The sequence below is a fragment of the Chelonoidis abingdonii genome, chromosome 16, assembly GCF_003597395.2.
Source record: "Chelonoidis abingdonii isolate Lonesome George chromosome 16, CheloAbing_2.0, whole genome shotgun sequence".
In the NCBI taxonomy this organism is placed as follows: domain Eukaryota; kingdom Metazoa; phylum Chordata; order Testudines; family Testudinidae; genus Chelonoidis; species Chelonoidis abingdonii.
The window spans coordinates 27,679,954-27,706,990 of record NC_133784.1 but is presented as its reverse complement, the minus strand read 5'-3'; the positions used below and the strand labels follow the sequence as shown (position 1 = coordinate 27,706,990).

The window sequence follows — 27,037 nt, the reverse complement described above, 5'->3', positions numbered from 1 at the left end:
CGATTAATGTAGCAACCTCGGACGCTAGTGGGTGGTGCAGAATAGGAATACGCGTCCCATCTATCGCCCTTCACAGTTAGGGAAAGCATTTGTGCAAAGCCATCCAGAATGTCCTGCATGTTCCCCAGTCATGTTCTTCTTAGCAGGATGCGATTAATGGCCCTGCAAACTTGCATCAACACTATCCAACCGTCGATTTCCACTCCAAACTGGTTCGCGACAGACGGTAGCTGTCTGGAGTTGCAGCTTCCAGACTGCAATAGCCACTCGCTTCTCCACTGACAGGGCAGCTCTCAATCTCGTGTCCTTGCGCCGCAGGTGGGGCGAGCTCCTCACACAGTCCCATGAAAGTGCTTTTCTCATCCGAAAGTTCTGCAGCCACTGCTCGTCATCCAGACTTGCAGGACGATGTGATCCACCACTCAGTGCTGTTTCTCGAGACCAAAAGTGCGTTCCACAGTGCGGATTTCCATTAATGCCAAAAGCACTTAAGTGTCATATGCGCAGCGAATCGATATCATCGTCGACTCCTCACTGTCACTTCGAGCTGAAGGATAGCTCAACTGCCAACCGTGATGTGCTGGCGACACTTACAGCAAAGTCCTCAGCAGCTCGGCTCCATTTCCCACGAAATCGCGCTGCAACAGAAACCATTGGGAGACTCACAATAGCGCCAAACGTGGATGGAAAAAAGTGACTGCTGGGATTGAAGCGATGCACCACGGGGCGTTGGGACAGGAAGCGGAATGACCCGCACCCTTCCGTCCCCTTCCCACAACCCACGGCGCCAAAATGGGATGAGGTGCTCTGTGGGATAGCTGCCCACAATGCACCACTCCCAAGAATGCTGCAAATGCTGCGAATGTGGCCACACTGCAGCACTGGTAGCTGTCACTGTGGCCACACTGCAGTGCTTTCCCTACACAGCTGTATGAAGACAGTTGTAACTCCCGGCGCTGCACAACTGCAAGTGTAGCCAAGCCCTTAAAACCCTCCACACTCCTATACAGGAGAATGGTCTCATTATTACTAGAAATATCCTATTACTTTTTTCAATACCATGGAGAAATGTCCAATCCTGCAACTTATTTCAAAAAGTCTGCTAGGCTAATAAATACACCATTTTTTTTTCTTTTTATGAGTTTTTAGATTTGCCGCCATGCAATGTCATGGAATGTTCATTATATTCAGACAGCCCAGTGTTGACACATGCAGCTACTAACAATAAAAACTCAGTTTTTTATAATTTGTGTCAGAGCACTACACATCTATCTAAACATCAGAGGCAGCACAATCTTCAGCTGTACGAGTTTCGCCGCATTATCCCCACTACAATGTGACAAATTTGAATTGGAAAACAAAATCAGTCTAGGAATGAAGAGAGTGGGGGGAAAGGACAGAGACTCGGGCCCCCCGAGCCCGAGAATAGGGAGGAGCACAGAGGGAAAGATAGAGACGGGGCCACCCATAGTTCCAGAACGAAAGAAGGCCTCCAGGTCCCTTTCGGTCTCGGTGGCTTCTCTACGGGGACTTTTCTCCAAAGAGCCTGCCAGCGCGGGCCCCAGACTCCTAACCAGGACACCACAGCAGCCTTGGCCTCCGAGCTAAGGACTCAACCACCCACCTGGGAGACCTCCCGAGGGGGACTACATTGAGCGTGGGCGGACACGCAACGGGCTCACATACCGCACATGTCCAGCCAGGAAACGGAGAGACTCCTTCCTCACATACACGCTTTTCTGGATACTTCTCTTTTCAGCTTCCCCCCCGCTTCCGGGCCACACTGGACAACAAGGTTCCTAGTGCCTCTGGCCCCGACCACTTCCGTCAAAGCCCTTTCGCATACAGCACCGCAAGCGGCTCACTGTTCCTGGCCGGCCGAGTATAGTTGGCACACGCCTCTGGCTCGCGCAGAGCTGCGCTTGGGCTCACCCACAGGGACCAGAACGTAGGGGGTATCACTCAGGGCAGCGCCCGGAAAACAAACAAACAAACAAACAAACAATCAATCAATGGCCGGGGCTCGTTGCCCGGAGGCTCGGGGTAAGAGTCGAGTCGGGCGTGTGACTGGCGTCCTGGCCAGCTGTGTGCGTGAGGTCTGGGAAAGGTGTCGTGAGCTGCTCCGGCGGCCCGGTGGTATCGCCCGGAGCGCAGCGGGCGTTCGTTGGGGCGGGCTGTTCGAAGCGACGGCTCCAGAGCGGAGATCGCGCGGGTTCCGAGCTTACCGCGGCCTGAGGGGACGGGGTAGCAGGTGAGGCTGGCCTGTCCCTGTGGTATTGTCATCATACTGCTTGCTGGTAGGAGTCGCGTCGTCCCCTCTGTCCTCCAGCGGAGGCTGGGTGGGGGGAAGGGTTGTTGAACTGGGTGTGCAGGGGCGCATTTGTAAGGAAAGGGGCACTGGGGCTGCAGTAATTAGGTGTCTGGAACTCAAGCAGTTTTTTTTACATTCATAACTGATGCAGTAACCCCAGAGGGGCTGGGGCTATGACCTGCCAAGCCCAGAGGGGTTGGGAGTTCTGCCCAGGTCAGTCCTGACACAAATTAACCGCTGGATAAGAGGCTGTTTAACAGTCCGCTGCTCCCTCACACAATGAGGATTCTTACAGTTGGGGAGGACGTGCCTCCTCCCTCCTGGTCATATAGGGCTCCTGGTGCCTGAGGGGGAAGCAGAGTCTGCTCAGCAAGGGACAGACCTGAAGGCTTCTCTGTCCCACTGTCAGGAGCCCAGCGCAGTGGTCGAGAGAAGAGTCTGCTTCTGGAGGGAGGTGGCTCTGTTTCTTCCCTTTGGAGACCGGTGTGGCCCCCTGAAAACAAGCAATCCACGCAAAATGTTTGCAGGATTTCCCTGAGACTCTGGGGCCTGTATCCTCCCAGCCATTTGTGGTTTTGGCTCCTAAGTCTGGGAGCTATGCAAATATATATTTTCTTTTGGGTTTAATAAGAGATTCCTTCCTTTGATGATCTGTGCATATCTGATAATTATCTGAATATATAGTAGACTAACATCAAAAAGGAAAATGACCAGCCCTGGCTGTCTTGAGTGCTGTGTATTCAAGGAGCAATGTTTTTAGACTTAAACATTACAAATCATTTAGGGTAAAACACTTGAAAATCAATTATCGTATTTCCTGCAGAATTTTGAGTGGTAGGTCATTCTGTGATCACACTCCTTGAAATCATGCAGGGAGGACATGTAGGTGTTGGAGAGCAAACACTCTACTTCAGGAATTTGTATCAGATGGTACATGAAAGAGAAATATTTAGGTTTAATAAACATACATACTGCTAATGATTTGGAAACTTGAGAATTTAAAAACTAATTGTGGTTAGTTTTCTTAGAATAAAAATGTACATTGTGTTTTATTCTCATTTTGAGTCTTTTATTTTAAAGAGATGTGATCGCATAGTCTCAAAAGTGCATACTTATATCTGAAATACATTGTGTGCTGTACACAATCTTTCTGTTGTTTGAACATAAGTAGAGAACAAACACATCTGTTTCTGGAAAATGTAAACATTAAATGTTTTGTATTCTAAAGCATGATGTGCCCAGTTTATTTCTGGTGTGTAACTACATTAACATCAGAGTTAATTCACCCACTGTGTGTTACTTCTGGTGATCTTGCAGTCCATCTGAGAAGCAAACACAGGTTGGCAGGCAACAGAAATGTTTTGGTTTAGAGAGTGTTGTGCTGTGTATAGGAAACAAACTGTTGGTAAACAGCACTATTAATATGGATTCAGTACAAACAGGAACATACATAAACAACAAAGGACTAGGTTTGAAAAAACACAATTGAGATAAAACAATTAAAAATTCCAATAAGAATAAAATTCACAGTTTTTATCCATATTGAGTTTTGTAATCTCTACAACCATCTTTCAAATTTATAATTCCTGAATTTGATGTGTAAGAAGCTGACAAAATCTTTAGTTTTCTAGAAACTGACATTGCTTTTGTATGTAGACACTTCCATTGTATCTTTGTTGCCAGCCACTGATTTGATGGACAAGCTATCATAAGAGTCAAATACTAAAGTAGTTTCTTCATTTCAGAGACTATTTAGAGCTGTGAACTGTTCAAATCTCAGCATTGTTGCCATATTTGATTTAGGTCTTCTATGAGTTCTTACTGCTGATTGAAATATTTTGCCACAGTATAGCAACTTACTGTACTTATCCCCCACTCCCTTCCCCTCCTTCTGGGTGAAACCTTGGATCTGTTGAAGTCACTCACAAAACTTCAGTTGACTTCAGTAGACCCAGGATTACACCCCTGGACTTGGAAACTACCATGAAATCTGTGTATTTAAATGAGACCAATATTAAATTCAGTGGAAATTAAAAGGGTCGTAGGGAGTTAACAATTATTTCCTACAGGGTTATGTATTTGTTGCATTAGGTTTTATTATCCCCTTTCATGAAAAATTCTGTATAGGGAAAGAACACACAAAGTTAGAACCTTCATCAGGTTATCGTCTCCTCCACTCCCTTGTTACTCTGTGTTAGTCCAACTCATAGAGTGGCATAGGAGTTGGAAGCTGTTATATGGGGATGTATTATGCTTTCAGCAGGATTAACTGCCATCTGGTTTTTTTGCTTATAAAACGAACACCTAATGAGACCATGCAGCCTAGAAGGAGCAGACATTATGCTTTGATGTGTCCCTAATCACAGAATGTTTCAATCCCCAATCTTAGAGTGATTCCAAGAGGGGTTTCTGTGAAGTCTTAGGGGAATCAGTTTGTTCCCATTTCTGATAGCACAATAGATTTTCCACTTCAGTATGGGCCTGATCCTGTGCCTTTTGAAGTCAGTGACAAAAATCCCACTGATTTCAGTTGTGCAAGGCTCAAGTCATTTGCTTTCCTCTAAACCTTATAGTAGAGGGGAATGTACGGCTCATTGTCTACAATTCCTTTGATTTTAGTATTATTCTATTGCTAGTTTACCATTAAAGTTTGCCAAATATGTATTTCATAGTAAAAAACCCTTGTATCTAAAATATTTAGTTTTCAGGATTGGTAAGCTGTGTGAGCTGAATCATGTAATTTTTAGAAAGGGGAGCAAGAAACTGTAATGTTGTTCTACATATTTTCATAGTTTTTGAATCAATAAATAGGATCAAACATTAATAGTGTTAAAATGAATATACTTATTTACAAAATTTTATTTCATTTTAGTAACATTGAATCTGAGAAATGGAGAGTGACATTTATCAAGTTTATGAAGATGAAATTCATTCTTTGGAAGAAGAAATTGAACTGTTAACTCAAAAGTTTGAAAACAAACAAGAATCTACATTTTATTCCGATGAAGAGATACAAATATCAATGTATGCATGTTATATGTTCAGATTAATCTCGGTTTATGAATGTATGTTCAGCATTGTTCTTTAGGTTTAAATGTCCACCCCCATTAATGTTGTTTCATAAAGTAAACATTTTAGCAATAAAAGAATGAGAGGTATTGAGAAATGCACATGGTACTGTAGAGGTGGCTAAAGTGTAGCCTTCAGAAGTTTACAATGTGACCTCTGGCTGCCCTCTTTAACATGAGGTACAACCTGCGGAGGTCACAGATTCCATCATGCACTGTTCTGTTGCCTTCTCTCTGTTGCATGCTGCACCTCTATATTAAAAATGAGGATAGCAGTGATTTGCTATATCAAATTTGATGGGGCTTTCAGGATCCTGACAAGCTGCTAATTCTTTAACGCTGATTTAAATCTATAATTATAAAGTAAAATATATCTTCTCGAAGCAAAAGGGGTTGCTTTGATTATCATAACTGGAAAAATGCAGATAAGCTGCCAAAACTCATTTTACTGAATGCTCCTGTGGCAATGTGAGTGCTTTCCATAACCACTAGCCTGTTAGTATATGGCAAGGAACATAAAAGTATTTACATGGAATAGAGCTTACATGAGTAGTGCCACTGAATTCAAACTATAACTGAAATCATAATAAAATTCTGAACCACCTTCACATGTCTACATGTTAGAGCAACTCTTTATAGACTGCTAATGGATCTTTTCAATTCTAGAAAATCACTCCAAGGAGAATCTACACGACATGAATCTCCACCAGATCTGAAAGCTGAACTTGATTGTTTAGAATCTGACCTCTCTTTTTTAATGAAATTCACTGGCATTTGGTTCACAAATTACTCCAAGGAAACAGTGGAAAAAAGTAAGCATTTGTGTGCCTATTAGTAACATTATTGCAAACATTTTGTCACAGTTTGTTTGCAGTTGCAGATTATGGCTCAGCATTCAACATTTGCAGAAAAGCTTGTGCTCTGAAATGATAAAACACTAGCACAGTAATTGCTGGTGAATGGTATTCTGTGATGTTATACATACTGCCAAATGATTCTTGGTTTTACACTCAATGGCATTACAAAGTTATAACAGAAGACAGAATGTTACCTATATATATATGGCTGGAGATACACTGAAGATGTAATTTGAACTTCTAATCAGTTTGGTAGGAAAGTTTTTTCACTTACATGGTTAATTTTATGATATTGTGTATAATACATTGCCCACTTTTCAAATTTATAGCTTTAATTTTGTTTTTCTTAAGGGGGAGACAGAATAATTATTGAATGTGATCAGAAATCTAAAATACTTTAAACTACTTTCATTATAGCTGAAAACAAAACTATACAGAAACACAGATTATCAGGAAATTGCTATTCGCTGCCTTTTCAGATGGAATTTCAACTTCTAGAAATACAGGTAATAACAAGATATTTCTGGGGTGGGGTGGGGTGGGGTGGGGAAGTACACATCCATAATTATTTGGATTTGTCATGACAGAAGAAAAACTGAATTTCTGGAATAGTTACTGTCAGTCCTGGCTGAGTCCCCCTGGTGGACAGCCACTGGTCTGTTATAATTGTGTCCACCTTTTAATCTTATATGCATCAAATCCAGTTGGATCTGCAGAGTCTAGTCACTGCTTCCAATTGAAGGTCTCCTAAGACATTCTCCTGGTTAGGCCTTTTGTTTGGCACCCTTACTGGTATGAGAGTCTCTGCAGTCCAACTACGATGTCATCCAAAATTAATGTTAAGACTGTCCTAACTTCTTCAGCCACTTTGCACATTCTTCCAGAGTTCCACCTTTTTGTGGTTGCTCTGGTTTACAGTTTCTTTATCAGGGACCACATGGTTGTTCAAGCAAAGAAAACAGGCTCTGCAAAGAAACTACTTAAAATACACATTTTACTATTAGTGCTCTGCCTGCCCAGGGACATTCAGATTTAAACTGGATTAAGTTACAGCAAATTAATTCCACTTTACTCCTGAATGAAAACATCAACAGGGATGTGTGTGCATGGGCGGTGGTGGTGGAAACGTTTATTTTATGCACATTGATTTCATACCTTTTAGCTGATTCGCCTTCATTTTCCTGACTGTCCTCATGTGGACATGCCCGTAGCATAAAAGAGTTACAGATCTATGCAAAACAATAGATGCCTGAATACAATCCTGTCCTTAGAGTCCTTACCACTCCTGAGATTCCTTGGGTTTGATCAGTGTTGTTGGAGGTAGACAAAGCCTCTCCTGCCTCCACTCTTCCAGTTGTGATGGCTGTTTGTATTGATGGGATGCTTTGCTTGCTTGGAAAGCATGTCTGTTTTAAAAGCAGTCTCTGACACCTTTTTCTATTTCTGTCCTCCTGCTGAGAATATTCCTTGCTCCAACCTTCCTGTTGGCTGCTGGGTAGACTCTTGTTAAAAGTCAACGATTCTACTGAAAGCAAACCAACTGCTCTACCAGAGTGGAACTACTTAGCGATAGTCCACACTGGCAATGTTAAAGTACTGCCTTCTGTGGTTGCGGCACCATGAGGGGCATAGCTACCAGTGCTGGGAGCATGGCTACCAGCAATGGTGCACTGCCTAGATTGGCGCTTTACAGCACTGGTACTTGCTGTGCTCGGGGTGTGTTTTTTCACACCCCTGAGCCAGAAAGTTGCAGCTCTGTAAATTGCCAGTGTAGACAAGCCCTTAATGTTGATTGTCCCTTGATGGCCCTATGTCAGCTTCGCAGACTTAATCCATTCCTGCTACAAAATGGAAGTTGTAATGAACACCAAAGATGACAATAAATGTTATTAATGAAAAATTAATTTGACAGACATACTATCAGATTGTCATAGATCGATATTACATATACTGATTGCTATATGTGGGCTCGGGAAGGAATTTTCCTCTTGTTCAAATTGGCAGTGATCTTGTGATTTTTTCGTCTTCCTCTGCAGCCTGGAGTGCAAGTTAATTGCCAGGATTATCTGAGTATATCTCACTTACTCAATTTGCGGCCACTGCAGGGGCCTCGGGCATTGATGCACCTTCTATTCTCTACTTGTGGCATGTAATAGTTTATTCTCCCGTGGGCTGTAATAATTGAGTCTAATTTTGGTTGTTGGGTTTAGTATGTAGGTGCTGGGTGGTGTTATGGCTTGTGATCAATAGAATATCAACTAGATGATCTGGTGGTTCTTTCTCAGATTACATTTCTGACTCTACATTTATTTTCCAAATATTTGGCATATTATGTCTTTAAGTCTGTTACTGTCTTAAATAGGGCATATAAGTGCCATTAACGTTAATCAGAAATAAGCACATGCTTCAAGAAAAAAAGACTATATTGTCCTCTTTAGGGAGTTATACTGTTTTAATCCATTGTTTTTATTACACAAAACTTAGTGTGTTAATTTCTGTAAGCATCAGTTATTAGACTGTTGTTTTCAAGTTTTTTTTGTTGTACTTTTGCTGATACGCCAATGTCTTCATTTTTTGCTGAGGATATACTTACCCTCAGATATTGTTATTCAATAAACATACTTATGAATATGTAAAAGAAAAATGGTTTAAGTCTACTTGAAGAGAGAGACAAATTAGTTTTGAAAGATTTGGTCAAAAATAACTACAAGGAATTGAGTTTTGACAACTTGGAAGAAAAAATGTGAATTTATTAAGAGAAAACTAGCCACTCAGATGTATCTGTGAGGTGAAGAGTGATTAACATGCTAGAATGAGGTTGGGAGGAAATGGTTTCTTACAAAGTCCTTCAGATGCATACTTATATGAAGTACTATCATTTGATATGCTTTTTTTGAAACCAACATGGTATATTCAGATTCTGCAGAACCAAAGCTTTCATTTAAAAAACATAACTAAGTGTTTAGCTTTCATAGTAACTTTCTAAGTGCTAAGTGAGTGTAACTGTTACTCACTAGTGGTGTCCTCAGTTTACAGACAGCGTGAAACTATGATGCTTTGAGTCATGATCTTCCTTGCCCCCATTAATTTCATTAGAATATTACTTTTCACACTTAGTTAATGATGACATGTAAAACATTACTGTTTGACTGCTGTTCATTCTATTAGCTGTGATAGGGAAGTGGTAGGTGAGAATGAAACACACGGAGGAATTTAGAGTTGTTGCATGAAAAGAAAGAGTGAAGAAAGAGAAGAGAGAGAGAAACAGGGAAAGGAGGATAGGAAAAGGAAAGATATAAGACAGAAATAGCTGTGGTCCTGGGCTGAAAATATTTTCCCACTGAACAATGGTGAATGCAGTTGAACAGAGAATAATATCTGAAAGTTGAATTGCCATGTAAAGGCTGTATTCTACTTTTGATCTTTGATCAATCATTCCATTGATCTCAGTGGATTGTGGACTTAGGGTAGAGTGTAAGACTAAATTTATGAAGCAGCATATAGACTGTAGTAGTGCCAACCTCAAGAGTTCATAGATGAGTCATGATTTTTAAAAAAAAAAATTGGGTTCTCTTTATTTGTCTTTTTGTTTTTCAATCTTTAGACTGAACTTGCATTATGTTGTTAAGCTTTTCCCCTTAGCCATGATGCTTGTAAGCTTAACTTTATTTAAAAGAAAGTGGAGATTTTCATTTACCCCAGGAGTCCAAGAGTTGGACTTGTGTGAAAAACACGAAATATCATCGAGGAGTCCTTGTGGCAGTTTACAGACTAACACATTGATTTGGGCATAAGCTTTCGTGGGCTAGAACCCACTTCATCAGATAGCTTATGTCCAAATAAATTTGTGCCACAAGGACTCCTCGTTATTTTTGCTGTTACAGACTAACACGGCTACCACTCTGAAATGAAATATCATAAGACTCGTGACAAAATCATAAAAGTTGGCAACACTTGTTAAATTCCACATGTAGTTAGGCCCTCTACAAAAATGGGTATGACTTGTTGCCTTAATGGGTAGAAAAGTCTCATAATATATAAAATCTTAAGGTAAATGTAAGAAAAATGTGAACATGTTTTGGTAGCACAAGAACCCTACATATTAATGAGAGACATCGCTAATCAGCTTCCATTATAAAGCCTTATATTAATCTCCTAAAGCTATGGCTTGGCCTGAGCATTGCCTTGTTTACCTAAAAATAAAGGAAAATGTTTCTGCAGAATCTAAGAAAGTGAATCTAATTGTTCTTGAGCTACAGATAATTAAAATATTCTGATTAGAATTTTTTTACTTTTCTAACATTTTCATCTTAGTTCAAAACCAGTTTGGTTCTCCCCCTTCAGACTTCTGATATAAGCAGATCTTGAGCCATAATTGTGACCTTAAGCCTGCAAGCACCAAATCACGTGTAACTTTACTCACAGTTATAGACCCATGGACTTAAACTTAGGACTGAATCCTACAAAACTATACTCAGTTGAGCAGTCACCATTTGTGCAAAAAGATTCACTGAAGTCAAAGGGACTACTCACCTTAGTTTGTTTTTACAGAATCATGACCTTTTTTAATGCATTATGCAGTTAACATATTGAAGTGAAGATGCAGAATTTCATGTTAATATTCTAATAAACAAAAATCCGTGTTGATTGTGCACTTTAAATCTATGCCATTAGATGGCAGTATTTCACTATTTACTGACTGATTATTGAATTTTAAATGAATTTTTTTAGGTCAGAGAAATTGTTATTTTTCTGTGAATTTGTTTTGTTGATTGGTTATTACCCGGAAAACCTCCCACAAAAACCTGTGTCAAAATTATAATTTAAAATGCTAGCAGAGAGAGATTAATTTTCTGGCTTTGTTTTCCCCTCCCTTTTGCATTATACATTTTACGTTTCTGATATTTCATGCCTTTAAAAATATGGAGCTATATAAGCATCAGCTAGCATAGAGCAAATTACACATACCGACTCTAATGCGTATAGCACATATCTACTTGTACAGTCATTAAATACAGTACAAATATATGGTCTTGTAATATGGAGATTTTACATACGCAAGTCACGAAATTTAAAGCTGTGGTTTCCATAGCAATTATAATTCAGCTTCCTTGCATGCACTGTATTACTACATATGGTGTTAAATTTGAAGATTTTATTTATAATGTGACTGGATTACATCCACTGTGAGAATGATATCTATGAATTATTTAGCTACAGTAGTAAAATGTCAACACAACATTTCATGAACACTGCAAATGGACATATTTTGCTTTTAATTTCTATTTTTTTAAGAAATGGACAATGCAGCATGCTTGCTATGATGTTCAGATTTTTGTATGTGACTAACGTGTGTACTAACTTTTTTCCAGACGTGTTGTTCAGAATTTTGTATGTTAGGGGAATCGAAAAAAATCTATTTTTTTTTCACAACTAAGGGAAATATCCTTTTGTGTTTTTGGTATGTTGGAGGTTCTATGAAAATATTTCACACACTGCTATTTGGCTACCTCAGCAGCATAAACGAGAGGCTGTGTGAGAATTTTTTTGTGCATAACAAAATTTGTTTAAACAAGAAATTGTTTGGGTTTTTCAAACTAATGGTGAAATAATGGTAGTCTTGCGATTAAGACACAAGATTAGAAGTTATGAGATGGGGATAATCCTGGTTTTGCTACAGACTTCCTCTGTGATGTTATCCAAGACAGGTCTCCAGCCTGCAATGAAAACGCTGAAGTCATTGTGGGTCTGCATGGATGGAGGCGTCTGCCCATCTTTCTCAATGAAGGATTGGGTCTTTAGTCCACAATTTTAAAACTTGGAAATTTCACCATAACTTCTGTTCCTTAGGTTCTCTACCTGTAAAATTAGGATGATAAATGTTTTACTTCCTAGGACATTGGTGTTGGGGCACAGATTTACTAATATGTGTAAAGTATTCTGAGACCCTTAGAATAAAAATATAGCTCTAATCCTCCTGCTACTATTCCCCCCAAACCCCTTTTTTGAGGAATGCCCAGTTAGGAACAAATAGACCAGAACTGGATGAAAGATAAGTTAGGATTATTTTTCTTCCACCTGTTTTGGGGATATATAAAATGGCCACAGCATAGATTTCATCTGATTCCTTTCATCTTGCAACTTAATGAGTTAAATTCTTTTGTTTCCCCAGGTTCTTGACAGAAATCTGAAAGTTTTAGCACAGCAACGGGTTTTTACTTCTGTCTCTAGATTTTTTTTAATTTTTTTTTTTAAAAAAGGCCTGTACTGGTGCTAAAAGTCATTAACAATGAAAGATGGAGTCCCAACTGCCAAAGCAGAGATCCTTTACTGAAAGATGAAGTTTGACATAAAAATACTGTGAGATTCAGCCATATTGTATTTAAACTCTCTCCAAGTACATATGCAATTTTAGCTTTATACTAACTTTAGACTCTACCACGTCAAATCTCAAGAACATTGAGGGAGTGGTCAATTAATTAAAAATTGCCTTTTTCCAGAGGACTTTTTCCCTTTAAACCTTTTTCAGTGGACCACAAGATGGTGTCTGGGCATAAAATGGTAGTGTCAGTTTCCTGGGATGCCAGTTTTCTGTAAAGATACAATTGCTTACATCCAGTAACTGTGCTAGCAGCTTGTCTGCAGCTCTGTGCCCAGATCTGAGCCTTCTGCTATATGTTTTAACTGATTTTCTTGCCTTATGGTGCTTATTCAACTTCCTGAATTTTATAAAGTATCTTGGCAAGCCTCCTCCAACTCTAGTCATGGCAACATTGGCAATGTCCCTGTCCAAGCAATGCTGCAGAATGTCATGATATGTTTTCACTTGACTCCAGCATTCCCATTACATTTGTTTTCCCTACCTTACCTTCCCATGAGTTCATACTAGCTGGAATAGGAAAAACAGTGTTGTATGCCCCAGTACAATGAGAAGTATTAATGCTGCCTGTTTCATGATGTCTTTCCAAGTGATGTGTTCTAACTTCTAATCTTTCCTCTGTCCTTTCCCAAGCTAACTGCTCTGGCATGTTTTAAAATATATAATACAAAGAATTAAATTTTTTCTATTTGAACTTATTCTCACTCTGTCTTTGTGAAAGCTAAAGTTGCATATGTTGTTTGAGGTTTTAATTTGGAATACACATTAATCACACTTATTTCTGCAGATATATTTGTATACACATATTCTTGTGAAGTAAAATGAAATTAAGGCAAAATGGATGTCATAAAATATGAAACAAATTCAAGAAATAAAACACAAGCAGAACTATAGAGCAACCAAATGATTTTCTTATTCCTCTCTTTAGATCACGTTACATTATTTTATTTATTGAGTGGCTGGATGACAAAGTTTTGTTTGATACACGAGGGGTTCTCAACTTTTTTCTTTCTGACCCCCCACAGCATGCTGTAAAAACTGAATGGCCAATCTGTGCTACAATAACTGGTTTTCTGCATATAAAAGCCAGGGCCAGCATTAGGGGGTAGCAAGCAGGGGAGTTGTCTGGGGCCCCATACCACAGGGACCCCTGCAAAGCTACATTGCTCAGACTTCGGCTTCAGCCCCAGGTGGTGGGGCTCAGTGCCCCGGGTGGCCGGGCTTTGGGTTTCTGCCATGTCTTATGCTTATAAGAAGCACATGTATTGCCTTTTCCCCTGAAAAAGATCCCGCCGTGTTTATTGAAGATACATCAATTAGCATATGCATTCTATCACCCCCCGCCCCACACACACACTGTCCTGCCAGTCGATGTTATAGTTACTAGTCCAGAGTCCGGATCAATCTAGTGGCCAGCTAGGTTGATTATGGGTAGGAAGGAGCCAGGTTCCATCAGTCATGACACAATGCTCCAGGAAGGTCTTGGCAGGATGAATCTGAAGTTTCATGGCAAGGCACCCTGTTTATATAGTGATTTTCTTTCATTGGGACCAATGAGTTTTGCACTCTCATGCTTTAATCAATTGTTGTTTGACAAGTGCTTGTTTTCTTAATTGTCCTTCTCATTCTTTATCACAGCTATCCTGTCCCCGTTGATAGGTGCCTGTCTTATTTTTACAGTCATCAATCTGCCCTCTTCTGACATTTCAATAAGGGTGTATTACAGCCTCATGGTGCCTTTGTGGCAGTCCCTCATTCCTCCCTCGTATATCTAGTTGAGCAATGGCCTTCACGTGCATTTCTTAACACATATATTCCTCATGCACACACAAAACAGAACTAATTTACACAGAACATTTTAAACAGGAACATCAAGTTGCAATGCACAAGAAAACAATCATGGCATTCTTTTATTTACTTTAAAATCCTAACCCTACAACAAAGTAGTAATCTTAAAACCATCTGTTACTGCCTTGAAATCAGCCCAGACACAGATTCCAGCTAATGCATCTTTACCAAATGGCCCATTAAGTCATTCCTTTCTGCTATTCAAAAAGGGTGGCTGGCAGGATATAATCAAATCAGACACCAATAAATTTAATACATGCTGCATTATTATCTCATTCTTCTTTATCCTTCATTCTAAATCATACAAACATAATATCCTACTACTAGACATGAACCCCAGCAAGTTTAAAGCTGGCCCTGCTTGCAGGACCCCCTGAAACCTGCTCACGGACCCCTCTGATTGAAAACTACTGTGTTACACAATGGTGGGGTTCTGTTTATTTGTTAATATTACTTGTTGAAGTCATGCTAGGGAATGAGGAGAATGGGACAGTAATAGATGAAACAGAATGCAGCCCCATGTCATAAAGCATTCAAGGACCATCATCTTGTACTTCTTAAAAATTGCCATTTCTCTTCAAGGAAGCATAGGCATTATTCTAATAGGTTGTTACCTTTGTACTATTTATGTGTATCATCAAAGATTTTTCATGTAAGTAGACCTCACTTTAAAATCTGTGTTTAAGATCTCCTGTAACTAGCAAGTTTATGTATAATTATAAATTAATCTGCATTTTTTCTTAATAATTTCTCCAATCTAGAGTAATGAAAGCATATCTGCTGCTGTTACCGACCTTAGCATTATAATGGAATGTGGTGAATATTCGGATTTAAGCAAGTTTGTGTCCAGGTAAGTTTTTTGTTTATGATAAATAAATTATTTTTGTATGGTTGATATGGTTCATTGTACAAGAGAAAGTATTGAGTGGGTTGATTCTTTGGATTTGCTGAAAAAGCTGTGTCATTTTCTTTGCTTGGTAATATGTTGTAATCAGTGGCTCTTAAACACCTTCAGATTACTGGGTTTTATTCAGGAATTAATAAAAGCAATTCTATGGCTTTTGTCATGGCAGGTGGGCAGCTCAGATTATCATAGATTTTTTTTAAAGCCAGAAAAGTACCATTATGAATTATGAAGCCATATTAAAAACGGAATACATATTTTTCTTGTAATGTGTTTTAGAACCTTTATATTGCTTAGTCCAGAGATAATTTAACTAATTTCAATTAATATGTAAGAAACCCTTTAATGGACTGCTTTTCTGTTCCAACATTGTTATACATGGGCAAAATGTGTGTGATTGCATCTCCCTTTGGTGATTGACCCTCATAAAGGATAGGAGTCCGTTTCTTATTCCTAGCTAGTTAAGGGACAACTGATCAAGCAGTCTTGTACAAAGGGATATGTGGTTATCTCAATTTGCATATAAGCTGTAAACAGTGTCTTCAGAAAGAGAGAAGAGGAAAGAAGATGAAGAAAATCTGCATCTCAGCACACAGAGGTGACAGAAAACAGCATGTAGCATCTTTCCTCACTAGACTCTGTTTCCTTCTGCTCAGCTGGATAGAACTTTGAGGGGGCTGAACTATAAAAGTGAGGAGCAAACACCCCAAGGTATATCTCTCCCTGTGCATCTCCTTCTTTGTACCCTAGAAGACAAAATAAACAGCCATTGGACTTTGGGAGAAGGGTCCTACCCTGTAAAGTTTGGTCAGTAATTCTGTTAGAAGGATGTGGTAAGAATCAAGTATAGTTTGTTAGGCCCTAGGAAATGTTTTAACTTTATTTTTCCTGTAACCATTTCTAACTTTTATGCCTCATTGCTTGTACTCATTTAAAATCTCATTGTAGTTAAATAAACTTGTTTTATTCTTTAATTGAAACTAATCCAGTGTGTTTAAGTTAAATTGTCTGGGTAACACTATTTAAGGTGGCAAGTTGTTGTGTATTATTCCCTTAAAGGTACAACAGATTTAATATCTCTAGACTGTCCAAGAGAGGGCTGCTCAGTACAATACATATATTTTGGGGAAAATCCAGGACTGGTAGTGTGTTGGGGTCACTCTGCAGAAAGAACCCAGGCTGGTAAAAGCCAGAGTGTGACGAGAGTGTGGCTGGCAGGCTGCAGTTACATACAGACATTTAGGGTGTTATTTGCGTGCTGGCAGGCTGCTTGAGTATGGTCCAGGTGGTAGCTACTGCACTAAGGCATTGTAAGGTGCCCAAGGTGCAGAGCAGCCCCTCACTTGGTTGGATTGCACCCCAGTACGTCACAGTCATGCTAGCAGCCCTGCCTACAATGGTGGATTTTTTAAACAAGTTGAATATTTTTTGTTGAAGTGACTTGTTAAGTATACTATATATTTATCACTCTAATCAGAGAGGTGAGAAGTAATCAGAGGCACCACTGGCATTTGAACCCACAATCTTCAGTTTACTAGACAGTTGTTTAACCAGCTAAGCCATGGTATCTAGTGCTACCTGTCATGGATCAGGTGCTTGGTGACTAAACCGGGAACCCCACCACTCACTGATTGGTAGTGGTGGGGTTGCCAGATACCTATTGGAAAGAAAAACAATATCCGCAAAGGAGTAATTCCATCTGGTGTTGACTCCTTGCAGACAGTTGTTGGTTGAATAAAAGCTAGGGGAGAAAACTCAACTGAATTCACTGGGGAGAAAGTGTCAAGTGGTTGGCATTGCAATTCCTGCACTGCATTGCAGACAACTTTTTATTTCAGAAGGTTGAAAAAGCTACTGGGGGGGAAGCTGTTCTAGACTTGATTTTAACAAATAGGGAGGAACTTGTTGAGAATTTGAAAGTAGAAGGAAGCTTGGGTGAAAGTGATCATGAAATCATAGAGTTTGCAATTCTAAGGAAGGGTAGAAGGGAGTACAGCAAAATAGAGACCATGGATTTCAGGAAGGCGGATTTTGGTAAGCTCAGAGAGCTGATAGGTAAGGTCCCATGGGAATCAAGACTGAGGGGAAAAACAACTGAGGAGAGTTGGCAGTTTTTCAAAGGGACACTATTAAGGGCCCAAAAGCAAGCTATTCCGATGGGTAGGAAAGATAGAAAATGTGGCAAAAGACCACCTTGGCTTAACCACGAGATCTTGCATGACCTACAAAATAAAAAGGAGTCATATAAAAAATGGAAACTAGGTCAGATTACAAAGGATGAATATAGGCAAATAACACAGGAATGCAGGGGCAAGATTAGAAAGGCAAAGGCACAAAATGAGCTCAAACTAGCTATGGGAATAAAGGGAAACAAGAAGACTTTTTATCAATACATTAGAAGCAAGAGGAAGACCAAGGACAGGGTAGGCCCACTGCTCAGTGAGGAGGGAGAAACAGTAACAGGAAACTTGGAAATGGCAGAGATGCTTAATGACTTCTTTGTTTCGGTCTTCACTGAGAAGTCTGAAGGAATGTCTAACATAGTGAATGCTTATGGGAAGGGGGTAGGTTTAGAAGATAAAATAAAAAAAGAGCAAGTTAAAAATCACTTAGAAAAGTTAGATGCCTGTAAGTCACCAGGGCCTGATGAAATGCATCCTAGAATACTCAAGGAGTTAATAGAGGAGGTATCTGAGCCTCTAGCTATTATCTTTGGAAAGTCATGGGAGACGGGAGAGATTCCAGAAGACTGGAAAAGGGCAAATATAGTGCCCATCTATAAAAAGGGAAATAAAAACAACCCAGGAAACTACAGACCAGTTAGTTTAACTTCTGTGCCAGGGAAGATAATGGAGCAAGTAATTAAAGAAATCATCTGCAAACACTTGGAAGGTGGTAAGGTGATAGGGAATAGCCAGCATGGATTTGTAAAGAACAAATCGTGTCAAACCAATCTGATAGCTTTCTTTGATAGGATAACGAGTCTTGTGGATAAGGGAGAAGCGGTGGATGTGGTATACCTAGACTTTAGTAAGGCATTTGATACGGTCTCGCATGATATCCTTATCGATAAACTAGGCAAATACAATTTAGATGGGGCTACTATAAGGTGGGTGCATAACTGGCTGGATAACCGTACTCAGAGAGTAGTTATTAATGGCTCCCAATCCTGCTGGAAAGGTATAACAAGTGGGGTTCCGCAGGGGTCTGTTTTGGGACCGGCTCTGTTCAATATCTTCATCAACGACTTAGATGTTGGCATAGAAAGTACGCTTATTAAGTTTGCAGACGATACCAAACTGGGAGGGATTGCAACTGCTTTGGAGGACAGGGTCAAAATTCAAAATGATCTGGACAAATTGGAGAAATGGTCTGAGGTAAACCGGATGAAGTTCAATAAAGACAAATGCAAAGTGCTCCACTTAGGAAGGAACAATCAGTTTCACACATGCAGAATGGGAAGAGACTGTCTAGGAAGGAGTATGGCAGAAAGAGATCTAGGGGTCATAGTGGACCACAAGCTAAATATGAGTCAACAGTGTGATACTGTTGCAAAAAAAGCAAACGTGATTCTGGGATGCATTAACAGGTGTGTTGTAAACAAGACACGAGAAGTCATTCTTCCGCTCTACTCTGCGCTGGTTAGGCCTCAACTGGAGTATTGTGTCCAGTTCTGGGCACCGCATTTCAAGAAAGATGTGGAGAAATTGGAGAGGGTCCAGAGAAGAGCAACAAGAATGATTAAAGGTCTTGAGAACATGACCTATGAAGGAAGGCTGAAAGAATTGGGTTTATTTAGTTTGGAAAAGAGAAGACTGAGAGGGGACATGATAGCAGTTTTCAGGTATCTAAAAGGGTGTCATCAGGAGGAGGGAGAAAACTTGTTCACCTTAGCCTCTAATGATAGAACAAGAAGCAATGGGCTTAAACTGCAGCAAGGGAGATTTAGGTTGGACATTAGGAAAAAGTTCCTAACTGTCAGGGTAGTTAAACACTGGAATAAATTGCCTAGGGAGGTTGTGGAATCTCCATCTCTGGAGATATTTAAGAGTAGGTTAGATAAATGTCTATCAGGGATGGTCTAGACAGTATTTGGTCCTGTCATGAGGCTAGGGGACTGGACTCGATGACCTCTCGAGGTCCCTTCCACTCCTAGAGTCTATGAATCTATGAATCAGTTCTGCTCTCTAGCATCTCCTGCATTGGTGCTGGCTTCCAAATATCTTGGTCTTTCATGCCTTTTTGATCCAGTCAGGATTACCAGGATGGGGGATTTGGTTCTAAGGCAAGCCTCTGCCTCCTTATTTTTCTGCATAGGTGTATTTGCCAAAGGTTTGGGTATGTTGGTTGCACTCTTCAAACTTGCTTGCTGGAATGTGAGGACAGTTTGGACTGTGAGGATGACCTCAGTGAGATCAGTGACCCTAGAAAGGTTGCCATCATTGACAGAGAGCTGGAGAAGCTTGACATAGACATAACCACACTCTCTGAAGTCAGACTAGTTGATGCAGGCTCTCTATGAGAGATGCGTTACACCTTCTTTTAGCGTGGAAAAAGCAAACGACTATCACAAACATGGAATGGTTTTGCAGTCAACTCCTTAGCACCCAGGGTCGAATGTCCCACTGCAATATGAGGATATATTATATCTCTAAGAATATCTTCCATAGGCAGCTTTGCCAACATCATCATTACCTCTGCCCTAGCACTGTATTCCACCTTGGAAGAGAAGGACTTGTTTTATTAGCAGGTAGACAGTGTCACCAGCAAACTACCACTGGGTGAGCGACTATATCTATTGGAATATTTCAATGTTAGAGTCGCCTGTCATCACAAGATGTGGTTGCTATGCCCTGACCACTATGGAGTAGGAAAAATGAATAACAATGGGCAAACACTGCAGAAGTACTGTGCATTGCCTATAACTACTTCCAGGGTAGTCATGGCCAGAAGGTCTCCTGGAGACACCCCACATCTGGCCGTTGGCACCAACTGGATTTAATTGTCACCCACAGAAAACACCTACAGGATATTCTCCATACTTACTGGTTTTACAGTTCAGACTGTGACACAGACCAGGCTGCAAAATAAGGTTTTCACAAAGGAAATTCCATTATACCAAACAAAACTGTGTGCCCACATATTAACATCAACAACACAGAAGACCAAGGAGGATGTCTTCAACTCACTAAAAATCTCCAGGAAGCTGTGTCCTGCATTCCACCTCCCCTAATTGCTGATGCAGCGTGGAACACGCTTAGACTGAATATCCATATAGCTACAATCTTTGCTTTTGGCAAAAAGAATGTACAAGATAAAGATTGGTTTGCAGCATATGCTGAAAAAATGCTTCCAGTTATTGAAGCAAAATGCACACCATATCTCCGTCACACATGAACCATTGTCCTGGACATGTTCTAACCTCAGAGTGGCCAAGAGCTCATTGCAGTGAAGAGAGAGGGAATGAGCTCAATAATACTGTCTCAGTCTGTATGGAAAAAATACATGTTCTTTCAGAATTGAGATCTAAGAAATATGTATGATGAAATCAAGAATGCAATAGGTCCTTCAGCTAACAAGACTACCCCATTCAAATCTCTTAATGGAGACAGATGCAATGTTGGGTGGAACGTTATCACAAACTCTATCCATGTGTAACCACTATTTCTGAAGCAGCACTAAATGCAGTATGTAAATGAGCTTGAAAAGGAAATTACCTCCCTAGCACCAGAAAAGGCTGCAGGAAAAGATGGAATTCCAGCTGAAGTACTGAAACAAGGAGGACAAGGTGAGCTGAAACAGCTGTGCAGTATGTTGCTTACCTGTGGGAAGGAAGGAATGATACCACAAGACATGAACAATCCCAACATCATAATGTATGAAAACAAAGGAGACTGGAGTGACTGAAAAACTACAGAGCATTCTATAGAGGAACCACTACAGGAATTTCTGTCCTTAGTGTGGCAGGCAAGGTGCTCGTACCTGTCATTCACAAAAGACTAATTTTTTGCTGGATATATATATCCAAAGAGTCAGTGTGGTCCTTGCACTAAAGCAACTGCAAGAAAAGTGTCAAGACAAAGTGAAACCTCTCTATGTGGCCTTCAGAGATCTCACAAAGGTTTTTGACCTGGTCATCAGAAAGGGAATTTCCAATTGCTAGAGAGAATTTGTTGCTCCCAAATTCTCTTCAGTCTGATTTGATCCTTCCATGACTGCATAAACTTAGGCTATAGTCCACTATGATGGTGATCAATCTGGCAGCTTTGAAATCCAGACTGATTTCAAACAGGAAGATGTTTTGGAACTGACACTTTCTGGTATATCTCTGTGCTGTCTTGTTGTGTTTTCTCATCTAGCACTGAGGATATAGATCTCCACACAACATCAGATGGAAATCTCTTCAACCTTGCATGTTTAAGATCAAAAAGCAAAGAAGAGAACTTCTTTTCGGTGATGGCGCAGTGCTCATTGCACACAGTGAAAAGGAGCTCTAGCAAGTTTGCAATAGCTTTGTGCTTGTTTGTGATTAACTTGGACTATGTTTCAGTCTAAAGATGATCATGGTTATGGCACGAGATGTGTTGACTGGACCAGACATTTCAATAGCTAATGTCATGTTAGAAGTTGTTCACAAGCTCTGCTATCTGGGGTAGCCGTGTTAGTCTGGATCTGTAAAAAGCAACAGAGTCCTGTGGCACCTTATAGACTAACAGAAATATTGGACCATAAGCTTTCATGGGTGAATGCCCACTTCGTCAGATGCATGATGAAGTGAGTATTCACCCATGAAAGTTTATGCTCCAATACTTCTGTCTATAAGGTGCCACAGGACTCTTTGTCACTATCTATATCAGATAACTTGTCTCTAGATGTTGAGCTTAATTCTTGCATCATAAAAGCAACTACCTCATTTGGCTAACTGACCAAATGTATATGGGATAATAGGAAACTACCATTTGAACACGAAGATATGTGCCTACTACACTGTGTTTTGAGCACGCAGCTGTATGGTGGTGAGACCTGGACCACTTACAGCAGGCATGAGAGAACGCTAAACACTACACCCACAGTCTTCATCATGTTCTAAATCAGGAGTTGACAACCTTTCAGAAGTGGTGTGCCTAGTCTTCCTTTATTCATTCTAATTTAAGGTTTTGTGTGCCAGTAATACATTTTAAGATTTTTAGAAGGTCTCTTTCTATAGGTCGATAACATATAACTAAACTATTGTTGTATGTAAAGTCAATAAGGTTTTTAAAATGTTTAAGAATCTTCATTTAAAATTAAATTAAAATGCAGAGCCCCCCCCGAACCGGTGGCCAGGACCCAGGCAGTGTGAGTGCCACTAAAAATCAGCTCGCATGCCACCTTTGGCACACGTGTCATCGGTTGCCTACCCCTGTTCTAAATATTAAGTGTGAAACCAAAGTTCCTGACACTGAAGTACTTGAGAAAGCAAAATTGTGTTTTTGAACACAGATGTCTATGTGGGCTTGATCAATTGCACTGGATGGACGATAGAGGTGTTCTAAAAGATCTCTTGTATGGAGAACTTGTGGATGCTCCAAGGCCACTGGACCAATCTAGTCTCAGATTCATGAACGTTTGCAAGAGGGACTTGAAAGCATTCAACGTGAACAATGTAAACAGAAAAGACGTAGTTAGCAACAGGCCACATGGTGGGCTGTGCTGGACCAGGATGTCAAAGAGGCTGAAGAAGGGTATTGAGGGAAAGAAAAGTGAAGAAAGCAAAGGGGAAAGTGCAGCAAGTCTCAAGCACTAGTAATGGGCCAGCATCTTCATTTGGATCAGTCCCATGTACCTGCACTATTTGTGGCAAGGCCTGTTGCTCAAGAAGTGGACTCTGTAGCCAATTCCAATGCTTAAGTATGACACACAGTAACTGAACTGCTTTGGTGCTTACACCATCGTATTTAGAAACAGACAGCTGCCATGAGATCAGAGGGTTAGAACAGAAATCAGAACCATTTTGTTTATCTTTGAAGTACCTCTGGGATAAAATGTATAGTGTAAGTAGTTCTTGTTAGAGATAAGTGTAATGAGTCTAGCATTGGGCTAAACTCTCCTCACATCTTTATTAAGATATCACAGTCCTGATGCTCAGTATGTCTGCTCTTGCACTGTTGTGTGATGGTGTGTCACCCCATACAAGATTTGAAAGGGGTTCAGGTGGCCAGGGGAGCCAATTGACTCTCCAGGTTGCACCTGGAGGAGGAGCCAGGGAGCAGGGATTAATTAGATGAGGCTCAGCTGGATGGGAAAAGAAGGGGCTTGTAGAAATCCCAGGAACTGAGAGCAGCTAGGGGCTGCAGGGAAGTAGTCTAGAGTCACTCCCTGGGTGAGGAGAGGTGTGTTTGGGACTATATAGAGGGTAGTCTACAGTTACTCCCAGGGAGGAGAGAGAGCCAGAAAAGTAAGAACATAAGAACGGCCATACTGGGTCAGACCAAAGATCCATCAAGCCCTGTATCCTGTCCTCTGACAATGGCCGATGGCAGGTGTCCCAAGGAAATGAACAAACAGGTTTTCATCAAGTGATCCATGCCCTGTGACCCAGTCCCAGCTTCTGGCAAACAGAGGCTAGAGACACCACGCCTATCCTGGCTAATAGTTATTGAATCTATCTAGCTCTTCCATGAATGTATCTAGCTCCCATTTGAATCCCATTATAATATTGGCCTTCACAACACCCTCTGGCAAGGCGTTCCAGAGGTTGACAGTGCATTGCGTGAAAAAATACTTCCTTGTGTCTGTTTTAAACCTGCTACTTATTAATTTCATTTGGTGGCCTCTTGTTCTTGTATTATGAGAAGGAGTTAATAACACTTCCTTATTTACTTTTTCTATACCACTCATGATTTTATAGACCTCTATCATATCCCCCCCGTCACCTCTTTTCCAAGTTGAAAAGTCCCAGTCTTATTAATCTCTCCGCATACGGAAGCTGTTCTATATCCCTAATAATTTTTGTTGCCCTTTTCTGAACCTTTTCCAATTCTAATATATCTTTTTTGAGATGGGGTGACCACATCTGCATGCAGTATTGAAGATGTGGGAGTACCATGGATTTATATAGAGTCATTATGATATTTTCTGTCTTATTAGCTATCCCTTTCTTAATGATTCCCAACATTCTGTTTGCTTTTTTGACTGCTGCTGTACATTGAGTGGATGATTTCAGAGAACTATCCACAATGACTCCAAGATCTCTTTCTTGAATGGTAACAGCTAATTTAGACCTCATCATTGTATACGTATAGTTAGGATTATGTTTTCCAATGTGCATTGCTTTGCATTTATCAACATTAATTAATTAATTAATTTATCAGCATTACTTAATTGAAGGTAGGCAAGGGTCATGGGAAAAGCAACAAGGAATTGGATAAGGCAGACCTTGGCTGTTGAAGTGAGGACCCCTGAGCTGGAACCTGGAGTAGAGGGTGGGCCTGGGTTCCCCTGGCAGCCACTGGGGAAGTGGTGCTGACCACACATGGAAAGTGGACTGCCTGGGGCAGTTCACCTTAGAAGACTTTGAGGACGTAAGGGGAGAACTTTGGGGACCTGGCCATGGGGCCGAGTCACAAATCTGCAGCTTCTGGAGCCAGAGGGACAGGAGAGAGAGAGGACCTTGGGTGGAAAGGCTGCTAGAGGAGGGCCCAGCTAACCCCAGAGTGGCCAGGAGGAGGTGCCTCTAGTAGTGAGTAGACTACATGACAGGGAATAGTAATCTAATTTATTGCATAAATTACCGTTTCAGGGTTTTTATTTTTGACACTTTGAGAATGGCTTCAACTTTGTATTTCCTAACTAGTTAAACTTTGACTCTGTCAGTAGAATGCAGCATTTTGTGCTCTGTCTGCAACACATCTGTATTACATTAAACTTTGCATGGGGTTAATTGTGTGGGTGGATGCGTAGTGTGATGGTGGTGTTCTGTTGTGGTTTTGTGTGTGTGTGTGAGAGAGAGAGAAGGGGAACCCCATGAGACAATCATTCTTACCACAGCTGTAAGAGTCATTTCTTGTTTTTATATCTGGTGCAAAAAGTCATGAGTACTGTGCTGAGTTAATTTTTTTTCTTTGGAAGTAGTTAAGGGATCCTGTTTCTTTTATAATAGATTTTGTTTCTTACATACTTTTTGTTTTTACTGATTAATACACTTTTGTAAAAGTAGTATAGAAATTGGATAGGTACTATTTTGTTGTGGCCTGCTAGGGAGTTATTGTGTTGTTAAATGTGTATTCTGTTACTTGGATAACTTCTCTGTCACATGCACAATAGCTTTTGAGCCCAGTTCTTTCTGTAGTTAATGGAAATTTTTTTTAATCCACTCTGGTTCTATTCTGATAAATTCTTTCCAAAGCAATCTTAAATCGTATGAGCTTTCTTACAGATCTAGCTATTTCTTTGAAAATTGTTCTTGATACTTAAGGATACACACAGGATTTGGAGTTACCATTACACAAAACACAACACTGTAGTGTCAATACGTCACATCATTATTAAGCTAACCAATAAATTTTTGTTTATATTGTTGGTCTATCAGAACTCCAAGTAATATGAAGGGGTCTCCTACAATGTTAGAAGCACTTTGAGAATAATTTCCAAACTGGCAAAAATGAGTGATTGTAATGTGGCATTTCACTCTCTGAAATGAATGAACAAAGTAACTGTGGGAATGGAGGATTGGGGGAGACCTAGTTAACTTCAGTGCTGTGAATTATTTCTTGTGAAAAGAATTGACTTTCCACTGTTTTTCAGACTTCTGAAAACCTTGACAGTTGAATGAGTCTGAGAGTTGAAATATTTTGCTTCAGATTCTCCTGCTTACCCTTCAAAAATTTAGATTTTATGTACTTGTTTCCTTCACTCCCTCTGACACTGCAGAAAGTCACTTATATTACATGTATACTGTCAAAGACAATGCTCATTTTGTATTCAGTACAGTAATGTGGTTCACTGTCTCAATGTAGCAAACATTACATTTGTACCTATATGTGTATACTTGGGCATGTCTGCACTTGAAACTTGCTGCATGTTTTGTCCATACATGTTAAGTGATCCTTAACAAGTATTGCATGAGCAATGCATATGCACCACATTGTTACTCCTTGATTAAGGTAAATTTGCCTTATATCATTGCTGCCACACAGCAAAGTGGTTGAAAACAAGTGCTTAGCATTCAGATCTAGCATCCCATGGTGCATTGCTGTGCAACTGTAGTTTATGCATTTTGGGATTTTTTGTATATCTGTTGTGGGATACCTACTAGAAGATAGTGGAATTTTGGGACTTGGGATCAAATTAAGTAATTCCCAAGACTGCTCTTCTTTCATCCCATCATCCATCTGTATTTTTGTGAGCCAGTGCCATTTTCAACGTGCTGTCTGGAAGCATGGAGGAGGCATTGGCAAGCACTGTTATCCTCATGGTGGTAAATATGAATAGGTTGTTGCACAAATACCTGAATTTGTGCAGTTACTTAAGGAACAGGGCCTCTTCGGAGGAGGCTGAAATCGAGCAACACATCTCCTTCATGTTTTCCTGGAACGACTTCACTTGGTGAGATGTTGGTTTTTGTGCTCTAGCAATGATGGGTGGGACAGGATAGTGCTGTAGACCTGGAATAACCAGCAGTGGTGGCAG

The 27,037-nt window shown here is 40.3% G+C and overlaps 2 protein-coding genes across 5 annotated transcripts in view; one reads left to right on the top strand and one right to left on the bottom strand.

Moving 5' to 3' along the window:
* Positions 1 to 1,777, bottom strand: part of NOL8 (nucleolar protein 8) — a 31,016-nt gene extending 29,239 nt beyond the window's left edge. Inside the window, exon 1 of one of the 2 annotated variants that reach the window (XM_032785864.2) lies at positions 1,687 to 1,777. The gene's annotated coding sequence lies outside the window, so the exon portion shown is untranslated. The remainder of the gene's footprint in view (positions 1 to 1,686) is intronic. The other variant, XM_032785863.2, reaches the window with a different exon arrangement.
* A 123-nt stretch (positions 1,778 to 1,900) lies between these two features.
* The window catches only part of CENPP (centromere protein P), a 306,990-nt gene continuing 281,853 nt past the window's right edge, over positions 1,901 to 27,037 (top strand). For 2 of the 3 annotated variants that reach the window (XM_032785876.2, XM_032785880.2), the window contains exons 1-4: positions 1,901 to 2,251; positions 6,046 to 6,191; positions 6,654 to 6,742; positions 15,225 to 15,313. In XM_032785876.2, coding sequence (XP_032641767.1) covers positions 2,013 to 2,251; positions 6,046 to 6,191; positions 6,654 to 6,742; positions 15,225 to 15,313 — 563 coding nt within the window. In that variant the 5' untranslated portion in view covers positions 1,901 to 2,012. Of the gene's footprint in view, positions 2,252 to 5,183; positions 5,336 to 6,045; positions 6,192 to 6,653; positions 6,743 to 15,224; positions 15,314 to 27,037 lie in introns of all 3 variants that reach the window. The other variant, XM_032785877.2, reaches the window with a different exon arrangement.